This window comes from Ascidia mentula, chromosome 9 (assembly GCF_947561715.1).
Source record: "Ascidia mentula chromosome 9, kaAscMent1.1, whole genome shotgun sequence".
Classification (NCBI taxonomy): domain Eukaryota; kingdom Metazoa; phylum Chordata; class Ascidiacea; order Phlebobranchia; family Ascidiidae; genus Ascidia; species Ascidia mentula.
Window position 1 is genome coordinate 1,801,903 of NC_138574.1, and position 20,289 is coordinate 1,822,191.

The following is a 20,289-nucleotide window of genomic DNA, read 5'->3' on the forward strand; positions in this document are numbered from 1 at the left end:
TGTCACATCATTTTCACACACTCTACCTTGGCACCTAATATGTGATCACTTATGGACATTCACAATACAAACAGATGTTATTTAGAAATAATTTTGACCTGGAAACCTCAAAGTATGATTAAATTAATTTCCCCCAAAAACGTAACCAGATTAAAATACACTTCTAGTCTCATTCATTCCAAATTTTGCTTGCTTTGTTTCCACAAGTTCACTGATAGTTTTCAGTTAGCAGTGTTATTGCATTTGTTTTATTTATATTGTTCATGATTGTTGTTGATTATTTCAATCATTGATGCAATGAGCACTTTTTTTAGCAGTGATGGAGTTATGTTTTTCTAATTATTGATTGATTGGTTGATTTCCATTGCAAATAAAGGGTTTTAATGCAATAAAATGCCAACATGCTATTGACATAATGTCATGTCAAGTTGCCAGACAATATTGATAAACAGAACTGTCAAAAACAAACAAACAGGTTACTATCATGTGATATGTTTCACATGATATAGCAACAATTCTTGTTCCATGGCATGTGGCAGTGTAAGCATGAGCAGTATTTAATGAACAGTAGCTTGCCCAGTAACAGTCACAAATTTCTCAATAACTGTTAACTCAATCAAGTCTTGCTTTGTGGAACGGACTTGCTGAGTATTTCGTAGCATTCATCTAATGGACTCGAGTCATCTGTTGTATACCTAAAAAAGATTACGTAGTCCTATCACATGAGAAAGATGAGGCCCTTTTTCTTATCAAGGCCAAAGTAATTCACCTACATTATTTCCACACAAGATGTACCCTCTCATTGTAACATTAACTATGTTTAAATTTGTTTAATTAAAAAAAAATTAAGAATTTTTACTTTGAAATAGAACAACTTTTTTGTACACAACTGCCCACCTCAATGAATTCCTAAAAAAGTTCACAGATGCAGGATTGCTGTGAAGGACTGTTGCAACTACTTTATCCATTTTGTAGCTGCAAAGCAAACATGATAACAGCAAGGATTTTACTTTCGGGGATGAAAAACTTACCGAATCGCAAACAAATGTAAAATCTGAATCAAAAATTTTCCAAGTCCTTTTCTTTGTACAGATGAGTTCAATTGTATTTCGTAACTATGTGGGCAAAGATAAAAGTAACCAACAAATTAGTACAAAATCTTTAATATTCAAATTGTGTGAGGTAAACTGTTAAGAAATTAGTTGACAAACATTTTACACTTTGCAAAGCTGCAGACAGGGTGTGTACATGCACTGTTTCGACCTGTAAGGTCTCATCAGTGCAGCTGTTGAGTGGCACTGTGCTAGCTTTTACACTAGCAGGCACACTAGTCTCCACTTTGTGGTACCTTTCGGTCAACATCGATCTGCAGGGTACCCTATACTAGGTACCGAACAACAGAGACGACGAACCACTGTGGAGCGCACTATGGCCAAACGGAACTGCTTGGTAACCGATAGTGCAAAAGGCAAAAAACACCAATGTACACACCCTGTCTGCAGCTTTGCAATATTATGGCTTTTTTTGCACATATATTTTACACTTTGTTGGTAACAATAAAACAAACAATTGCTATTGTTTCAACATAAAGAAAATGGTTGTATAAGTGTAATCTATGATATTTGCCCTTATTGACATCAAAAACGTAGAAAGATATCTTACAGTGTCTTAGGAATAACAGAGTCCATGTGATTGAGGCTATGTTCTCTCTTTATAAGTATTGAAACTAGTTGATGTAACAATGAAAATGTTTGCAGTAAACAAATATAGCTTCAGTAATTCGGCTTAGCTGTTTAGGGTGAAGTTCAATTGTCAATCTCACTATTAACAAAGATGTGAAAAACACAAACCAATAAACAACGGGATCTCCAAAATCTAGATCAAATCTGAAACTTGTGAAAGCGACAGGTTTTTCATCGTCGTCGAAAACTATCAAAAATCTCATCCGTTCATCCTTCAGCTCCTTCATTTTCTCTTTGTCACTCCAACCCCAACTGTCCACATACCTTTAAATAGAAGTTATTGACAAGGCAGATGAATGTACTGTTGATTATAATACAGGTGTTCTCGAACAAAACACAAGACATTATCTATTTTAGAAGAGAGTGTGATAATTTCAATGATTTCAAAGGGGTAGAAACGGTCAAGAAATACTGCCATAATACAATATAGATTCAAAAAGCTACAGGCCAAAATTTTCAGAATGCACATTAGTACGTCACCTACACAAGCGTATGTGATCAAACAGGAGCACTTACAATTGTTCCATGTTATTTTTCGTGAGATCAAACGCCCAGTCAACAACAGATGAATCAAGATCAATGAATTTAGAGCATTGTAAACTCAGACTCAATCCATTCTTACAAAACTTTTTAAATGAAACAAAATTTTCAAGCAGATCATCAACCTGTATCAGAAGTACATACTTATAAGTACATACCAATAAAATTACTCACATATATTTACTTTTTGTATTATAACCCAAATGGTATATATTGCAACCTATATTAGTTAGCAGATTTGTTGTATTATTAATAACCTAGACAGCATTTGTTTCCAGAAATGACAAGCATAACAACCACAGCATGCAAATGGGATAACATTTTCAAAAATACCATACAACTTACAGAGCTCGCAGCCTCCACTAACTTCCAGCAGCGGTCAGTTCTTTCTGATTTCTAAGCACAAGTGAATGTTAATGGAAAAATACATGTAAATTGGGTCTGTTTTATATGATTTTATTTCACAGATAACCATTATTGTTTTGTTAAGTTTACCTCTTTCCTTTTCTGCTTTTTGTCTCTGGATTTGGCAGATTGTCTCTGCAATTAGACACACAGTTAGACCTCATTGACCCACATCACTGCTTTTCGTCAAATAAAATGTTGTTTTAGTGGGTGTATACTGAAAACTTATTGACAAAAATTGCTTGGAAAGAAACCTGTGCCTAGAAATTTTGTGTAGGATACCAGAGTTTTGAATGAGGGAATCAGATTAAACAAGGTATGACTGTACAACAAATAGACTGTTTTGTATTCCTTTTTAAGTCTGTAAAAAAAATACCACAGATACTTCTCTACATTGCTGCCTTTATTAGAATTTGAAACATACACACATGCCAAGAAAAATCACAGCAAGCTCATTAGATCAGGCACACCTACTAACACACTACAAAATCCATTTCAATCAACACAATCTATTTTGGATATTTTAAATTTTGGCAGTTGAAAGTCATTTCCTACTTTGGTCAATGAGAGAATGAACATGTTGAAGTATACACACTTCTGTACAATTCATACAAGTATTTGCAAAAAGTTAAGTTACATGCTTTTACCATCGTGTTTTATTTACAAAATCACAGTGTGGTTTTCTAGTATGTAAACCATATCTCTAACACGAGTGAAAAAGCATCCAATGAACAGGTGTAGGTTGTGAAAAAGAAGACCCAGATTTTGTACAAAATTCTCCCCAGTAGTAGTGTGTGGGACAAACATACAAGACACAAACTGTAAGTGACAATACAAAGAGAAAATAAACAGTCATTAATACTGTTGTCAAATGAGAGACAGAAGAAGTAAATCAAAGAGAATAAATATAACAGAAAACAAACAAGACGAAGAAATTATGTTTCTACAAGATATTGTCAGTTGCACAAATGTACAATTTTAAAACATGTGAGTGCTGATATTGTGCAGAAATGTACCGAATATACAATTTTTATGTTAAGCAACAATTGTTATAATTATTTTTGGGACAGCAAATGAAAGCAGCAGCTTATGCAAGCAAAGATTAAAGTTGGTTAATCCGGCATAGAAAAATCATTCCTGTGCTAGGACACACAAAAATTTGGCAGATTTTGGTTTGTTGTGAACTAAGAGCAGTAAGTTACAATTTTTTAAAATAATTGCAATGGCGAGTGTTTCTGCGCAGGCAGCGTTTGGCAGCTTCTGTCATTACCTTTTGGTCAAAGGAATGACCACAGGCTACAGCAACCCAATGTTTGTCCAAACCACTCTTCTTGTCGGACTGCTTGCGCTGCCGTGTGCGGAATATCAGTTTCTTACCACGTGGGGACACTTGCCTTTCCACAATCGTCTTGCTCCCAACTAGTGAACTATGATCCATATCTAGACTGCTGTGTATTGATGGCAATCGCTCACTGTATCTCTGCACCTGTTTTGCAAGAACAGGATCTGTTGGTTTGGTGGTTGTGGGCTCTTGTTCAAGGAGCAATGCTTTACGAGCAGTTTTCTGTGTTCGCTGTTTGTTAGCTGACCTAAATCGTCGTGCATGCCAGTCTGGCCCAACTGGCGAAGGCTTTTTAAAGCAATTATCCCTTTCCGGCGATAAAAAGCTTTCTTCATACCGTTTGGAATCATCTTCAATCGACGTGTCTTCATCTAGAGAGGATGGACATTTGAAAGGTGTTGGCGTTCTTGGAGTAGATTCATTTAAGTATTTACAGATCAGTGGAGTTTTGTTGCCCTGATTTTCGTCAGTCTTGGAACTTTTTGGTGTAGATTGAAGAGGAAAGTTGGAATCACCGTCAAAAGAAACTGGAGCAGGTGGAGACCAATGACAGTGTTTCTGTAAACTTTTTCGCCGTGGCCGTGATGAAACTGGTGTCGAAGTTAGTGAAGGAGGGGACAATGGCTCACTGGAGTAAGATGTCCCGATCCCGCTATCCTCTGCATCAAATACAGAATTTGATGCAAATGACAATTCCTTTACCACACCGCAAGAGGATGCATCGCTGACTAAATCAATAGAGCTTGTGTTGAGGAATCGTGAAGGGGAAAAGGACAAGGCCTTAATTGGTGAAACGAAAGGTTCATTTGACTTTTTGCCTGCAGAACGACGCCGATTTAATATATTTGGACATGGTAAACGTTTAGGAATGTTTTCCTTGGAATCTGGACATTGTTCAACTTTTACACTGATTGTACTGTCACCTTCAACTTGATTGGTTCGGACTTTCAGAGCATTGGTCAGCATTTTGAAACCTTGAAAGCTTGAAATGCCACAAAGAACTGGCTTTGGGATATTAAGTGGGGCAGTAGTTTCTTCTGATTCAGACAGAAGCTTGTTGTTGTGGACTACAGTTCTAAAATTAGGTTTTGGAAGGCTTTTAGAGCTCAGACTAACTACGTCAAGAAAACTTTCACTGGTCGAAGAGTTCAAAGAACAATCAAAACTGTAAAATCCTTCGTCTATTGTTGTGTCACTGTGGGTCTGAGCAACGTCACCATCACTTTCCATTACAACGTAAAGGTGAACTCCATTCAAAACTGCTGGCAATCACTGCAAGCAAAGAAACGAAAGTTATGTGATTAGGATGTACGACCAGTTTTAAACAAGTTTATCAAACTGCACCTACTCCCTGACCACAAAATAACATTCATTTCAAAGCTTGTAGGAATAGTTTGCTCACAACATATATTTGCTTTAGGTCAAAAGCTTGTTGCTAAGCTAAGTTACAGCCAAACCCAGTCAAAGCAAACAATCTTTTTTTTGATCCAAGCAAAAATTACTAAACTATAAAATTGGTGACACAGATGAAGTTTCCGCCAGGGCCTTGACTAGTTTTATACCAGATTGCAAAGTTTGTTATCCGCGCCATGGATTTTTTTTGTGATCGCCAATTGTGAGGAAGACTGCAACGTTTTTCGTATGTTAATGCATTAGCTAATTTTTATTGCACAGGTTATCGGTAAATTTTCGTAAAAGTGTGCTGAGGATAAATCCGCCGCGCACGACAAAACTTTACAAAAAAATTTATTTTGTTTTGGCATATATGTTTTCTTCACTTATCAAAGTCCTGTTTTACAAGTGTGTGAAAACAAGAGTAGACCCACACTAAACTTGTTACTTTATAAACAACACATTTCGAAGTCGTTTAGTAAACTTACCGGCATTGCTTCCGTAATTTAGTATCGTTTTTGCCACTGTATGCAATCTCTTCCGTAAATGTATAAGCCTATTTGTAATGCTACAAAAATAAAAACACTTTATAATGTAATTTTTTGTAATCTTATTGCTATTAATAGGCTATGCCAACAGAACTGCCACCGACCACATAAAAATCTAACGCAAATGCCAAAAAATTCTCGTGCCAAAACCACGCAGCACCTAAAACGGGAAAAAAGTTACGATAACCAATTAAATTCCAAAAGCAAAGTAAAAAAATAAGCAGATGGTGATGAGCTGGCCCCGCGGGAACGTCAACAATGCAATTCCACACAACGAGGGAAGAAGGTTCCGTTGTATTTCCCGCGCCCGACAGCTGCCCTTTTGTTTCTCCTCGCCTACGCAGTTTCGACGTGTTTTCACAACGATTCGGAGCACAGAAGCCAAGCGCAGTGGGGCTTTCTATCAATATTTTTGTCTCCAACGTTCAAAAAAACGTCAAGTTTGCATTATATACGTGTATTTTAATTAAATAATGCAAAACACATTTTTATACACGGTTTTGAAGGCCCTTTTGCATTAAATTTGCGAATAACACACTGCCACGTCAACAAAGCATATTTTGACAAAATGGAGAGTTGGTGGATCGCAAACAAATCAACCCAAGAAATAACATTTATTGGTTAAGTATTTCAGTAAAACAGCACTTTAATGTACAACGCTTAGGCTATTGCAATATGTACAACTCTCACATTTCTTGAGCACAATACGTTATATTTTCTTTACATCAACTTTACTGCCTTTAACCTTTAAACCCGTCGGTTTCGGTCGAGTTTCAGAAACAAGGTGTGGGCGGACGAGTGATTCCAACGTTCCGTGCTTCGTTTCACGAACCAGATAGAAAACAAACTACATTCGAATAAATGGATACCTTTCGGCCTGTCGCTAGAAAACACCTTGTTATTAGGTGTCCAATTGTTTAAATCCTATTGTGTTTTCACAGGTCATCTAATAATGCAAGAAATCAGAGGAAAATATAAACATTTCGATGCAAGATTTTTAATTATGTGGTGACTGCATAATCTTCTCATATGATGTATATTCTGAATACGCAGAAGCCTTTCTCTTGAAGAAGAATTTATGAGCCATGTAGTCACCAGACCAACCGGTTTGCCATATCTATTGTGAGACGCGTGCAGCAAACCGTGTTTCAATTGCCAGAAGGAAAGTTTGTTGAAAGTGAATAATTTGGAGGTAGATAGGGATTTCTAACTTCTATAGTTACTTATTTTACCTTTTCCGATGAAAATGAAGATCAAAGCTGTGATATTGGTTGGAGGGCCTCAAAAAGGTTTGTACATGTTGTGGTAACATATCTACAGCTTGCAGTAAAAATTTTTAAACTAAAAGTAAGTTTTCGACTGTATACTGCAGGATTTCTATTAGCAGAAAAAATATCTTTACATATTATATTTGATAAGTCAAAATTTTACATGGCGAAAAATTTAAAAGGCCAATAATATAACAGACTTTACTTCTTCACCATCGTGCGTGCAGCTCATGTTGGGACATATATATAATACGAAGCCACAAGACTTGCCCGGGGCAATGTTACAAAATGCCAGCACAAGCGGTTTTGAAGACACTTAAGACATCTCAAACCGCCACCATTATTAACATATATTTGAAGTCAAAGGCAGTAATTTTACCAAAAAACATGAAAACCACATAATTGGTCTTATTACACGTTAAAGCAAGAAAACCAATGTTTTGGTAAAGTTGGACACTCATACTAAGAATTTCATACTAAAATGACCCTAAACCACACCAAGAGTCAAACTGCGCCTTGTATATTTAACCTTCTGTACTTACAGTAATTTTCTACATCCTACATTTTATCTCGCCAGGTACACGATTTCGACCACTTAGCTTGGATACGCCAAAACCACTCTTTCCGATAGCAGGGTTTCCACTTGTCCATCATCATATAGAAGCATGCAGCAAGGTAATGATCGTATTCACATACGGTCACCTAACCTGCACGTGTTTGAAAATCCACCCCATTTTTTGATTGACAGATTCCAGAAATCACCGAGATTTTGTTGATAGGATTTTTCCAACCCACCGACGCCATCAAACGATTTATTAAACGAGAACGCCAGACCTTCGACAAACCAATCACGTAAGTACCTGTAGCTATCGCTGTAGTGTTCCACTGCCTAGTTCTGCGTTAAAGACCAGACATAACACAAGATATGTATTTTTGATGCTTTCGCTGTTGCTCGTTTGAATGGATTATTGGGTGCGGCCACGTGGTATATTATTTACATAGATATCATGTAATACCAAATAGTTGTAAACACGACAATCACATTGTTGGTCGTTTAAATATTTCAGTCTTGAAGACTTTTCGCTGTTGCAAAAGTATCTCGGAATAAAGTTTGAAATTTGTTAAAAATTGACACAGTTTTGTTTTTGTGCAGCTATCTCCAAGAATACACCATGCTTGGAACAGCTGGTTGCATATACCACTTTCGTGACGTGATTATGAATGGCGACCCGGACGCATTTTTCCTCATGTTCAGCGACGTATTTTGTGATTATCCCCTTGCACAGATGATCAAGTTCAAGGAACGGTTTATGGCTTACGTCATGATGACTGTGGAAGTAAGCAACCGACATATATGATCCCTAGCAACAGCGCTGTGCAAATTGTCGACACTTATTCTTTGAATCACAATTCACAAACACAAAGTCATTTATGCTTCGCACTGGGCTCTAATTTGAGTAAAATACTTGTATTTACCCAATTTTTTGCACATATTGTCAGGTTTTAAACTTCACAAGGGAATTTGGTCAAGTCACATTATTAATCTTTTTTGCACATGTGGTTTCTACGTAGGCCTACATACCAAAAAAATACATTCTTTTTATCAACTTGTTAAGCACCATCATGCGGTAGCATAAAGAGGAAAAATTATATTTCAGAAAACACTCTAGCAATTCCCCCAAAAAATTAATGATGCAATTCTATTTTTTTTAAATGCAGGTCCCTAATGAACAATCCAAGCACTATGGGTGTGCTGGAATCAACCCGCTGACGAAGGAAGTTGTTCATTATACAGAAAAGCCCGACACCTTTGTTAGTCGAGATATAAATGGAGGAATCTACCTGCTCAGTACAGATATATTCCAAAACATCAGCAGCTTATTCCAACGACGTCTTCGCAGCAGTTCATCAGCAGAGTAAGTAGTTTGATATAAAAAATTATTGTGATTGAATTAATACCATATATGTCCTATTTGGTGGCAAGCAAACGGGTGTGTTGGACCTTGTTTGTAATTTGGTAAGTCTCTTTATAACATGTAGTAATGTAGTTAGTGATCATGATACATTAGTAATAGGTTTAAGCTACAGCTAAAGTAGCTTGAACCTATTACTAAAAACATCGGAATCTCAGTATGACGTCACAACTAATTCAGCCAAAACAACCTGACAACTACGGTACTCAACTTTTATCGAAAATTATGCTGTTTTGTGCAGTGACTTTTCAAAGATTGGAGAAAATGGATTATCAACTCCCAATAAAATCAGCCTTGAAACAGACGTGCTTCCACGCATGGCTGGTTTAGGAAAGCTTTTCGCCTACAAAAATCCAAGCTTTTGGCTCAACATAAAATCGGCTGGATCGGCTTTGTACGCAAATCGCGCCATTTTGGAGACGTATAAAACCACTCATCCGGAGCGTCTGGGTGGTCTCTCGAATCACCTCGGAAATGTATTTATTCATCCCAGCGCCGAAGTTGACCCAACTGCTGTGGTATATAACCTTTTTTTAATAGTATTGCGTATAAAATGCATACGATTATTGTAAAAATTCTAAAAAAGAGATCATTCACAAAACGTTTGCTATTTGAAATTAATTGTTTAGGAAAAAGTTAAACAACTCGCTTTATGAAATAGTTTATTTCTTGTTTGCTGCAGTTGGGTCCTCATGTAACTATAGGAGCCGGAGTGATTGTGGGAAAAGGTGTCAGAATTAAGAATTCCATGATTTTGGATGGCGTCATACTAAAGGTAAAGATCATGACTTTTCACCAACTTATGGGAAAAAGCTTGTGAAAAATCTACAATTTCAATTGCTAATACAAACAATGTTATTGCTTGCAGGACCACTGCTGCATTCTCCACAGTATAATAGGATGGCACAGTGTAGTTGGAGAGTGGAGTCGTATTGAAGGAACACCGACAGAGATTAACCCGAACGCTCCGCACGCCACAACCGACAACTTCTACTTGTTCGATGATAATGGAAAGCTTAGACCTTCCATAACTACCCTAGGTTCGTTGCTAAAGCAAATTTTATTAATTATAATTGGGCACAGTAAAAAAATATTTTTCATATGTAGGCTACCTGCAGCATGTTAATATTTAATAAAGCATGATATTTTAAAAAGATCCTAATATTGGAACGTTTTGCGTTACTTGCAAATCCTTTTGTTCATTTAAACGAGCGTTAATTTGAATTTACAGGCCGTGACGTCACCATTCCACCGGAAATTGTAGTTTTAAATTCGATTGTGATGCCACACAAGGATCTGAGCCGCGGCTTCAAGAACCAGATACTCATGTAGAAAGTTTTCCATTTCAAAATGACCAACAATTTGCCTTAATTTTTCTTGAATCATTTTAGGCTTTTGAGTGTTTTTCATGCAATGCGAGAATATGAGTGTGTAAAATGTACTTTTAGTCGTATATTGTTTTAAAATACAAAACCTGCACAAAGAATGATGGTTAGTATAATAGCTATGTGAACGCAAAATGCACTCGAGTCAGTTTCATTATTATCAGCTGCAACCAAAAAGGGGTGTTTTCGCTACTATAGAAACATCGGAGTCGTCTTGGTGGTTATGATGACGTCAGAGTAGTCGCGAACCCTATTTTGCTTCCATTGAGATTTAATTAAGGACTGGACGTAACAATGTACTTGTTTGCCGTTCAGCAAGGTTGTAATGCGTTTTGGTTATTCTGCATGTTTCCAGGCTTATATTGTACAAATTGCGTATATGCCGCAAACATCTTTCGAAAGTATAGGCGTTTATCAATCACATAGCGCGAATATTCAGAAGTTGTCACGGGCCCCCTGGCAAAGCTTTGTAGATCCCAGGTTGAGAAACAATGGATTGGGGTCACATTCTTTGCAAACGTTACAACATTTCATTCAAAGAAGGTCGAGAATTATTAGCTTCATACCTTTGGTAGGTGGTATGCGTGTAGATTACTAACCTTGGTTGAATCCCGAATTTAATCGATTGAACGCCGCACTTAAAACTCGAAAGTAATGTTTGCCGTGCAAATAACAATTATTCTAATCAAATCTATCGTTTAAAATTGTGTGTGTGCCGACAAAATATCTTCTGACGTATAGGCATAGGCAAAAGCGGACCAAAGGCAAATCTCCACGAAACGGCACACAAAACTATCGATGTATTTAAAAAAACGTGAGCCTCTCTCGATCGAAAGCTATCACATAACGACAGGAAAAACTTCATCATTCGCAGCTTATAATCAAATAAATACGGCATAGATTGACCTTGGCCGTTTAAAATACTTCATGGGAAAACGTTTATTGGACTAAAAAACAACGACAGTGAAAAACCCAATCGCCGGAAAAACACAGTCAAAATAGACCAGAATCAGTAATTCCACTATGACAGGTGATTCAACCTTCATTCACACCTTCAAATATCTTGGATTTAACATAGGAACGCCAATAAAAATTGTGTTGAAAATGCACTACGTTGTTGGTCGTTTGCACGGGTTGGTGACGTAATCTACTATCTTAAATAAAAAATTGTCTACCAGCTAAAAGTTCGTGACTCTCAGCATTTTCAGGAATTTCGAAATTGTCTCTTTGGTAAAACAGTTGTGATTCAACAGAATTCGACAAGCATTGTCTCGAAATCATTCGAAATCTCGGTGAGCGCGAAATTATCTCGGGGATAAAGATGCTGAAGATCTGACGACAACCGTGGAGGATAGGTGCTTCCCCGATTTCATATGCTTCATCGCCTTTTTTCTTTTTTTCTCTCCTTTTTTGTAATCTTCGTCCAACTTTCTCTTCAAAAGTCGGGATTTCATCTCGATTTCTTTGCGTTTCAATTTCTCCTAATTTCGACAAAAACACAATTTTACCTCCAGCTCCGTGGAACGAAACCTGTAATTCGAGGGCCTCCAGGTACCCATGGGTGCTTTTAAGGTTTGTTAATGAGCTACGGCAGGCTCCTCACAAAAAAGCTTAAGAATTTTGCAAATGCTCGCGTCTTACGGCGTAGTTATATGACGTCATATTCTAGAGTTGTCAAGGCCGATTTTTTTATTGCACCGCTCGGTCAGTGGTGGAGATGCATTTTCTTGCAAATTAAAAGCAATGACGTTTGGATACGTATTACGTCGAAATTTCGTGGGAATAAACATATGTTGAAAATAATGTATGCTATTGGATTGGGTAAAACCGTACAAGTGATTAGAATGAGTGGGTTTACCCTGCATTAAAAAGTCAAGGTCACCTGTTTTCTTTCTGCTTTTTCTCTTCTCTTTCGTTCTTCTGCTTCTTTTTTCCTCCTCTCTTCTTCAGCTTTTTTGGCGATTTCTCTTTCCAACCTTTCCACTTCTGCCTGCTGCGCAGCGTTCTGTGTATAGACGATTTTTGTAAAAAAAACAATTCATGTCATGACAAAACACAGTTATATTTCATGACAATTGTCAGGATTGCAGGAGCCTACACTGCATATTTTTTTTCAAAAAAACATTTTTATTCTTTCCTGAAATTTTTTCAAATTAAATTGAAAGTGAGACACACCCATTAAATTTACAAAAATCCATATATTTTGCTTCGAAGAAGGTGTTGAATCAACTAATTTATTTCAGTTTTATTGTAACTGGTTTAAATAACTACCATACTACGTACAAACAACATCATTGATCAGATACTTTTTTAAACAAGGTTCTTCAACAGACCTTGACCCGATCCAGAATATCACTCAATAAACGAATCGATTCGAGTTTTCGTTCTGCCAGGAGGAGCTTTCTTTCTTCCATCGCAATTTTCAATGCCAACCTCGTAGCCTCCTCTTTTTCTTTTTTCTCTCGTCTCTTCCGGCTCCTTTTTTCTTCTCGTTTTTTCCTCCTCTCTTCTTGCTCCTGGACCACCTGCAATTCACGTTCCCTGCAACAGAACCACTGATAAATTTTCCACTTTTCCACATCAGAAGTTATGACATCATTAAGCAGGTACAATACGTGTCACTATCACAAAATAAATTTATCCAAGTTTTACTGAAAACATTATAAACACTGTAAAATGTATATTTAACATCATGTTTTCTTCATGTTAGTGATTCAGTCCTTTTTGTCCATAAATTTATTCATAGAAACTTATTTTTCTTTTACCAACCTCTCCTCGTTGAGTTTTCTTTCCTTAGCTTCTCTCTCTCTCCTCTTTTCATCTTCTCTGGCTTTCTGGAGTTTCTCAATCTTCTGTTTCTCAAACAATCTGTGATTGATCGACTCCAAACTCAAGTGCTTTGTGCGGTCAAAGTCAACCTTTCAAAAAACAAATATAAAATATAATTCGGTTGGTTGTGCAAACTTTGTAATACCAGTGTGTAAAAATAATAAAACTTCTTAATGTATCAAACTGAATGTTGTTAAAAAAAAGAAATACCCAACACTATATGGAACAAGGCTCTTTATGACAGTTTAAATGCATGGATGTTTGCAACAAAACCTTTGTTTTATGGCAGTAGCAAATCTAGAAAAAAATTAGAGGGGTGTATGGGGTTTGGTTCCACTGATTATTGTGTGACTCCAAAAATAAGAATGGAAGTCGTTATTTGTAGAAAAACATTTTGGTTAGTTCCGCTGGGGAATCTGTACTACTGGCATCAATTAAACTCTAAATTTACAAAAGTATTACGTTTTTGGGGTAAACTTTGTGAAGGTGGATAAATTACAAATACATGAATCACAATTTTGTGCAGAGTTCAGAGATCGAACAAGATTGTTTTTTGTTTTTTGAATGTACCTTGATTGTTGCGGCAATTCCTTTTCCGTCAGTTTCTTTTGCAACAAGCTTCTTTCCTTTCAGAGCGTTCATACATTTTGCAAAGCCAATATATTCCATGTATTGAACATAAGCCTCGAAGTTCAGTCGTGAACCAAAGCTGAAAGTTTGAAAATTGTTTCCAGATGATGCCTGTACAAACAAAGGTTACTTTGAAATCAAATTCGAGGTACAACTTTTATTTGCAGAAATTATAAAGCAATAGAAAACTAATCTTGCTATTTCCCTAAATAGTATAGTGGGCATTTAATTCACAAAATTGCTAATATGGATTGATAAAATTGTCATAAAAGACTACAGGAGTCAGCATGTGCTGCTCTGTGGTTTGTTTAAGTTCAAGCATTCATAAAAATTTTTTTACCTGTGTGTCTGATCGGTATGGGTCAAGCATAGGAATGTCAATGTTTCTTATTTCGCCGTACGACAAAAAAGCAAGTTTCACCATTTCTTCACTCACTGACTGAGTTTCCTAAAAATTTAAAACAGCCTTGTTATTTTTTAAAAAAAATATGACGAGTTCAGCCACACTTTGCAGAATTGATTAGTTTAACACAAGGAATGAACAATTTTACATAAACACATGAATATCATATTACGAAAAATAGTGTGGGTTCAGTTTTTATTTCTAACATAACAAAAAGCTTTTTTTTATTGATGTAGTACTTTTTTCTTTTTTCTTCCACATGTAAGTTTGTGCCCACAATCGCAATTTCTTGTCATATTATTTTTGTTTTTACATTGAACAGCATTTTACAAAAACATCAATTTAATACTATGTGATTTGCCTCACCTTGTTGGTGAAAAATTTGCAGGGGACATTTTGCAGGTGCACAGTATCAGGTCGTTCCCCAGGCAAAGTTTCATCGAAATCTTTTGAGTCACGAAAAAATGAGTCCCAGTCGTGCCTCGTTGGAAACGACATCTTGCTTTCCCCACATGATATCTATAGCATTTACAACTATGTAAAGAGTTTGTAAATAGAACACTGATGCAGGTAGGCTCCTGTCACATAAATGTACAAGGTTTTAATAGTTTATATTTCCAGGAACTATGTTGGTCTAAATTAAAGAAGATTAACAACACACTTTAGGTAATTTTTTATCTGACAAAATTTGTTTTTTTTGCTTGAGCTCAATCCATTTAATGCATATTTAAAATAAAGACAATTGATGCTTTTAAGATAAACATGGCTCCATAAAATAAACTGCATTTTACAACAAAGATAAAAAATTCTGAAATCCTAGATTTTCAAGTAAACCTTAAGGTGGGCTGGAAATCCAGAAAGTTTGATTTGTTTTCCATCAAGCATATTGATGAATGTTGGTAGAAGAAGTTTATTTTCAACCTCTCCTTCGAATCTGACAAAGTCCAGTGTACTTTTTGATACCCGCAGTAAGGTAAACTGGTGTGGGGAACACATCAACTTCATCTTTTCCATCACCTCCCAGTTGGAGATGGTTTGTCCAGCAACCTTGCAAAAGTTGGCAAACTTTAAACTTATAATGTACAAAATTTTCACCAACAATCAAAATTATAACCACACCGACATAGTTTCCATCCACCGCACTTGCCTCATTGTGAAATTACAATGTTATTTTTTGAGCAACATAATTGTGATAAGCAATAGAGGCAATAATGTTTTTTATAATGAGCTACGAGTGTTACTTTATCAACAAGCAATAATGTCAACATTTTGCTATTGTAACAAAATAAAGTGCGATTTTTAATAAAATTTTTGTAACTATTAGTCACTGGATAATTAAATTCTTAGTAGGTTTATATACATGTATACATATAACAAATTGAGATTGTGTTACCTTGATCTTTGGAAGCGTTACACATATGTTGACTTTCGCTATTGGTTTTAGGTGAAGGTTGAGTTGTGTGCTGAGTGGAATAGCATCACTTAAATCACTAATTAATGATGTGTTCATTTTTACCTATTGTGATTCTATTGAAAAATTCTACCTAAAGTTTACCTGAAGAAAAGAAAGAACATATAACGAACTGAACAGTGAATTGCTAACGAAGGCACAGGATAATGTACACGCTTGTAAAGCAACAGTGGATGTAGACAGACACTTACAAACCGTGGCGGTGAAAAAAAGTTTAGAACCAACAACAGTGGGTAAACACATGTGGATCATACTGCAAGTGAAAATAAAACTACTTGGGTTACAACACAATTTCAGGCACAGTAGGTAAAACTAAGGAGTTCCTCAGGGGAATGTACTGGCAAAGTAACTTGAAGGTATGTTTGGCAAGGCAATGAACAGAAAAGGTTAGTATGGCAGCACTTACAACACAAAAAGCTACAAAATATTTACCACATACTGTAAGGTAAAGCAAAAAAATATAAAGTGGGAACAGAAAAACTACTGCAGCACTGTTGTGATATTTACATGTTAACAACTTTAAGCAACATATTTTGCACATCTCCATTTTTCGACAAGAATCTCTTCTAACCAAATGTCCACATCTTTTGAAGTATCGCAAAGGCAAGCGTGGAACACAGTGCGATTGTGCAATACAGAATCCATGTGCTTCTTCAAAATGTGTGCATAAAACCGTTGGCCTGACAGCAAACTTTGCAGACGTTTGCAAATGTCCAGTGGCCATTCAGCTTCAAGAGGAGCAATTCCAGCAAGGCATACAGTCAAACTCAAAGGGGGCACTTTTTCAAAGTGCGGGTGCAAGCAACAAAATGGATCTTCACCTTCAATGACATCACAATGGCCATAGTCGACAAAATAAACACTGATCAGATTGTTAATTTTGCTTTGTACCATCACTCTGTACCATGAATAACTATTGTTTCCTTTGGAGTACCAAAGGGCATATGTACCTCCTTCTTGCAAGTTCACATTTCTTGAAGCCATGCCTGAAGTTTGATTGTAAAACTTGGTTAGTGATGCTTCAAATGCTTTACGCAGTGGTATGTTTTGAATTGGAATCAACTGGATAGACTTTGGGGACAAAGCATCTTCTACTTCAACTGCAATCAGAGATTCTGGAAAATTCGACAAACTGTTGCAAATGATCTTCTGTATATCCAAGTGATTATCATTAACGTCAGTGAGATTTTGGCTTTTTACGTGTGTAAGAATTTCTTTGATGACTTTGTCATAAGAATTATTCCCATGAACATCTACAATCTTGTTCAAATTTTTGTTGAAGGATATTTCAAATGGGGCAGCAAGGTTTGATGCATTTTTGGCATCGGGCGTGTCAGAAAAGGAGCTTGAGCTGTTCACACTAGAAGCATGTGAAGAGGAAAATGAAGATTGAAGTTGTTCACTAGGGTCTGCCAGAGTGCGCTTTTGTATTTCCAAATTTGAGACAATGCAGGTTTTAACCTTGTTGTCACTTTCTATCCATAAGGATACTAGGTGTGGCTCTTCATTGCTGGAAACCTCATTTATTCTCATTAAAACTGTTTGAGAATGTAGATCCTTCACTTCATCAAGACCAGTGTACAGGAATTCACCTTCTGAGCCAAATGAACCAGTTTTACCGAAAGCTTCTGACAGCTGACAATAAACTGCTTGAGGTGGAATGGAAAACAGTGTTTCACATTCAAGTTTCATCAAAGAGCCTCGGTTAACTTTTACTGTTTTTCCAATATCAATTAGAAACACTGACACTCCACGAACTTTTTTCTCGGAGATCTCTTCCACCCTCACTCGGTACAGTTTCTTAGAAACAGTTGCTAAGCAAAGTTTTCCAGTGTATAAGTTGCTGGGAAGCTTGGCAAGGGGAGTTCGCTGGTTCTTCAACATTGCCTGCAACTCATCCAGGGTTCTGTTGAGCTTTTGCAATCCTTTTCCATCAAACTGAGCATAAATGAGATCTTTTTCAGTGTGAGTAATATCCACAGGTGCAGTGCAACCAATTTCAGGCAGGGGTGGGAAATAGAAATCATCCATCAGCAAACTGGCGCACAACTGGTTAATATTCACATCAGAATCACCACTTGTGTCAATTAATTCAACAACGTTGCTTGTCTTGCTGTCTGGCTGCTTGCGACTCACAATCCTGCACACACAAGGATGATAGCAGGCAACTTCACTCAGCTTCTGTAAAACTTCTGGGTTTGTAAAGAAAGCGCTGTGCTCGAGGCCAGCCAAACACACAGTAATTACTTGCATTGGAAACTTGCAAAACTCTTCCACAAGGGGGCGCAAGTCTTGCAAGTCTACTGTCTCAAGTTCGCCGTTATCCACCAGGTAGATATTTCCTTGGTTTCCGTCAATTGAAATCAGTTTCCCTCGAACACAAGCATCTTCTGATAAGACTGCATAAATGCAATTTAACGGCGGTGGACACGGCAAGTCCATGTTGCCATTGGGCCCAGCATAATACTTTAGCATTTCTGATTCAAGCTCAACAAGCATATCTGAGTATCCACTTTCAATTATGCACACTTCAACTTCTGTGGTGGAGGAAGCGTTGAATACAAACAATTCGCAATACTCCTCGTCAGGTAAAATTGCAGTTTCTTTAGGTTGGTGAGAGAAAGGATCACAACATGATATTTGCATCGACATCACAGACTCATTTTCATCGTGAATTAACCTGGAGTTAATATTGAAGCCATTGTAGTAAAAAAATACAGAATGCTTGGTAACAGTAGACACTTTCATTGACTGAACTGACGAAACCTCAACTACTTTCATGATTAGACACTCATCCTGGTATTTGTCCTTGAACTTCTGGCAACTTTCTGGACTCCATACTGCCCCTGTATCCGCAGGGCGATGCATAGAACAACGTATTGAAAATTGAGGATAATTGGCAGCAGGCAAAGACAGCTGAAACAGCCTATGCCTTGAAATACTGCAAACTTGGCCAACATCAAGTTTCTGCACTTCACATTCATCCTCACTGATGCTTTTAATAACAGCTCTATAACCATCAGATGTTAAAACATGGTCGCCAACTGAAGCACTTTGCAGAGAAGGTGCATTCTTTGATTGCAAAGTTTGCTTAAATACTTTGCTCATAGCAACAAAATTTACATTCTCTGATTTCAATTGCACATAAACTTCGTCACAGTTTTCCACAGATACGATAAATACTCTATATTTTTCACCTGGATTCAGTTGACTATGGCATGGTACATTTGCTTTTTGTGTTGCTCTCATGGGAGGACTGAGGTACTTGCTTTTGTGCATTTCCACACTGTCACGCTTGGGTAAGATAACGTGTTTTGTCCCATCTGCATTTTTAAATACATTCACAGTGAGAATGTCAGAGAGTTGACCGTTGAATACTGCAGCCATTGCCTGTTTTGGAAGATCTTCCTTGAATATTTCTTTATACACATCTGGTACTTTTGTGGCATGTATTCCTCCAGGATTGACATTGAGCAGCTTTTTTATGTTGTCTTTTACTCCTTTGCCTAACTCAGAAACCGAGTTTTCTTCAATCTTGACAGATCTGTTTACATTTCCAATAGCCATGAGAGGGTTGACGTATGTGTCAGTTTTTTGGTTATTTTCTACTTCACATTTCTTGGAAAATCTTGGTGGCATGTTGTTTGCATTATTCCATACTTGAGTTAATGTTTCCTTGGTGACTTTAACTGTGTTTACATTATGGTCATACTCTACCCTTCTTATTTCCTGTGTAGGCAAAGTGTTCTCATACCTTGTTACAGTTCTTCCCTGAGAAATACTTGAGTCGCTCAAGTTTGGATGGAGTTTTATAACCCTGGGTGCATTGTTATGTACTTTGATGGTCATATCAGATACTGAATGAAAGCGCCTTGCTTTCTTGTATACTGGAGAGAAGTTCTTTTTATAATTATAGGAAAAAGCTTGAACCTTTCTGGGAGTATGATTTGTATTTCTCTGAGTACTGCTGGATAATCTGTGTTTTTTTGAGGACCTTTGCTTGAGAACCATGGCTTTGATATGTCTTGTAGTTTCATCGGCGACAGCAAAATATGTCAGAATATGATCTTGATTAAGTCTTCGATTAGCGACATCTGGAATAGACATAATGAATTCATCAAGACTTTCAAAACCAAAGTCTTTGAATGGTATCATGCTTCCCATTAGGCCTTTATATTCAGCCTGCAATCTTTGAGCTGCAACTCCTGCTTTTGAAGACAGAAGAACAGACCGAAGGTTTTTCTTAAGCTTCTCAAGTTTTTGCTCAGTATCTTCTCCCATATTGACTGTCATCAAACTGTACAACTCTCACAATATTTTTTATCACAGTTTTTTTTCTTCTCCCAGTTATTTACAATCCT

The 20,289-nt window shown here is 36.9% G+C and overlaps 4 protein-coding genes across 5 annotated transcripts; 1 reads left to right on the forward strand and 3 right to left on the reverse strand.

Moving 5' to 3' along the window:
• Nucleotides 1–571: 571 nt before the first annotated feature.
• Nucleotides 572–5,991, reverse strand: LOC145914790 (N-alpha-acetyltransferase 40-like). Of its 2 annotated transcripts, XM_083002636.1 has the most exons (8): nucleotides 5,910–5,988; nucleotides 2,778–2,822; nucleotides 2,628–2,678; nucleotides 2,259–2,407; nucleotides 1,851–2,006; nucleotides 1,032–1,115; nucleotides 898–975; nucleotides 572–695 (listed from the first exon to the last, which is right to left on the reverse strand). In XM_083002636.1, exons 1-8 carry the CDS (start codon nucleotides 5,913–5,915, stop codon nucleotides 617–619), a joined length of 648 nt encoding a protein of 215 aa, XP_082858762.1. In that variant the 5' UTR covers nucleotides 5,916–5,988; the 3' UTR covers nucleotides 572–616. The 2 variants fall into 2 exon arrangements, with proteins under 2 accessions (XP_082858762.1, XP_082858761.1); XM_083002635.1 differs by lacking the exons at nucleotides 572–695; nucleotides 898–975; nucleotides 1,032–1,115; ... (2 more) ...; nucleotides 2,628–2,678; nucleotides 2,778–2,822 and adding an exon at nucleotides 3,178–5,301 and having other exon boundaries at nucleotides 5,910–5,991.
• A 1,110-nt stretch (nucleotides 5,992–7,101) lies between these two features.
• Nucleotides 7,102–10,675, forward strand: LOC145913462 (mannose-1-phosphate guanylyltransferase regulatory subunit alpha-A-like). Its single transcript, XM_083001117.1, has 9 exons — nucleotides 7,102–7,258; nucleotides 7,815–7,912; nucleotides 7,986–8,089; nucleotides 8,391–8,574; nucleotides 8,957–9,153; nucleotides 9,452–9,728; nucleotides 9,893–9,985; nucleotides 10,079–10,250; nucleotides 10,442–10,675. Exons 1-9 carry the CDS (start codon nucleotides 7,210–7,212, stop codon nucleotides 10,540–10,542), a joined length of 1,275 nt encoding a protein of 424 aa, XP_082857243.1. The 5' UTR covers nucleotides 7,102–7,209; the 3' UTR covers nucleotides 10,543–10,675.
• A 794-nt stretch (nucleotides 10,676–11,469) lies between these two features.
• Nucleotides 11,470–16,008, reverse strand: LOC145913590 (A-kinase anchor protein 17A-like). The gene is made up of 9 exons (XM_083001309.1): nucleotides 15,851–16,008; nucleotides 15,292–15,504; nucleotides 14,824–14,976; nucleotides 14,395–14,502; nucleotides 13,995–14,165; nucleotides 13,365–13,513; nucleotides 12,929–13,136; nucleotides 12,478–12,600; nucleotides 11,470–12,076 (listed from the first exon to the last, which is right to left on the reverse strand). Exons 1-9 carry the CDS (start codon nucleotides 15,965–15,967, stop codon nucleotides 11,900–11,902), a joined length of 1,419 nt encoding a protein of 472 aa, XP_082857435.1. The 5' UTR covers nucleotides 15,968–16,008; the 3' UTR covers nucleotides 11,470–11,899.
• An 80-nt stretch (nucleotides 16,009–16,088) lies between these two features.
• LOC145913569 (tudor domain-containing protein 7B-like) lies at nucleotides 16,089–20,289 on the reverse strand. Its single transcript, XM_083001285.1, has one exon. It carries the CDS (start codon nucleotides 20,219–20,221, stop codon nucleotides 16,448–16,450), a length of 3,774 nt encoding a protein of 1,257 aa, XP_082857411.1. The 5' UTR covers nucleotides 20,222–20,289; the 3' UTR covers nucleotides 16,089–16,447.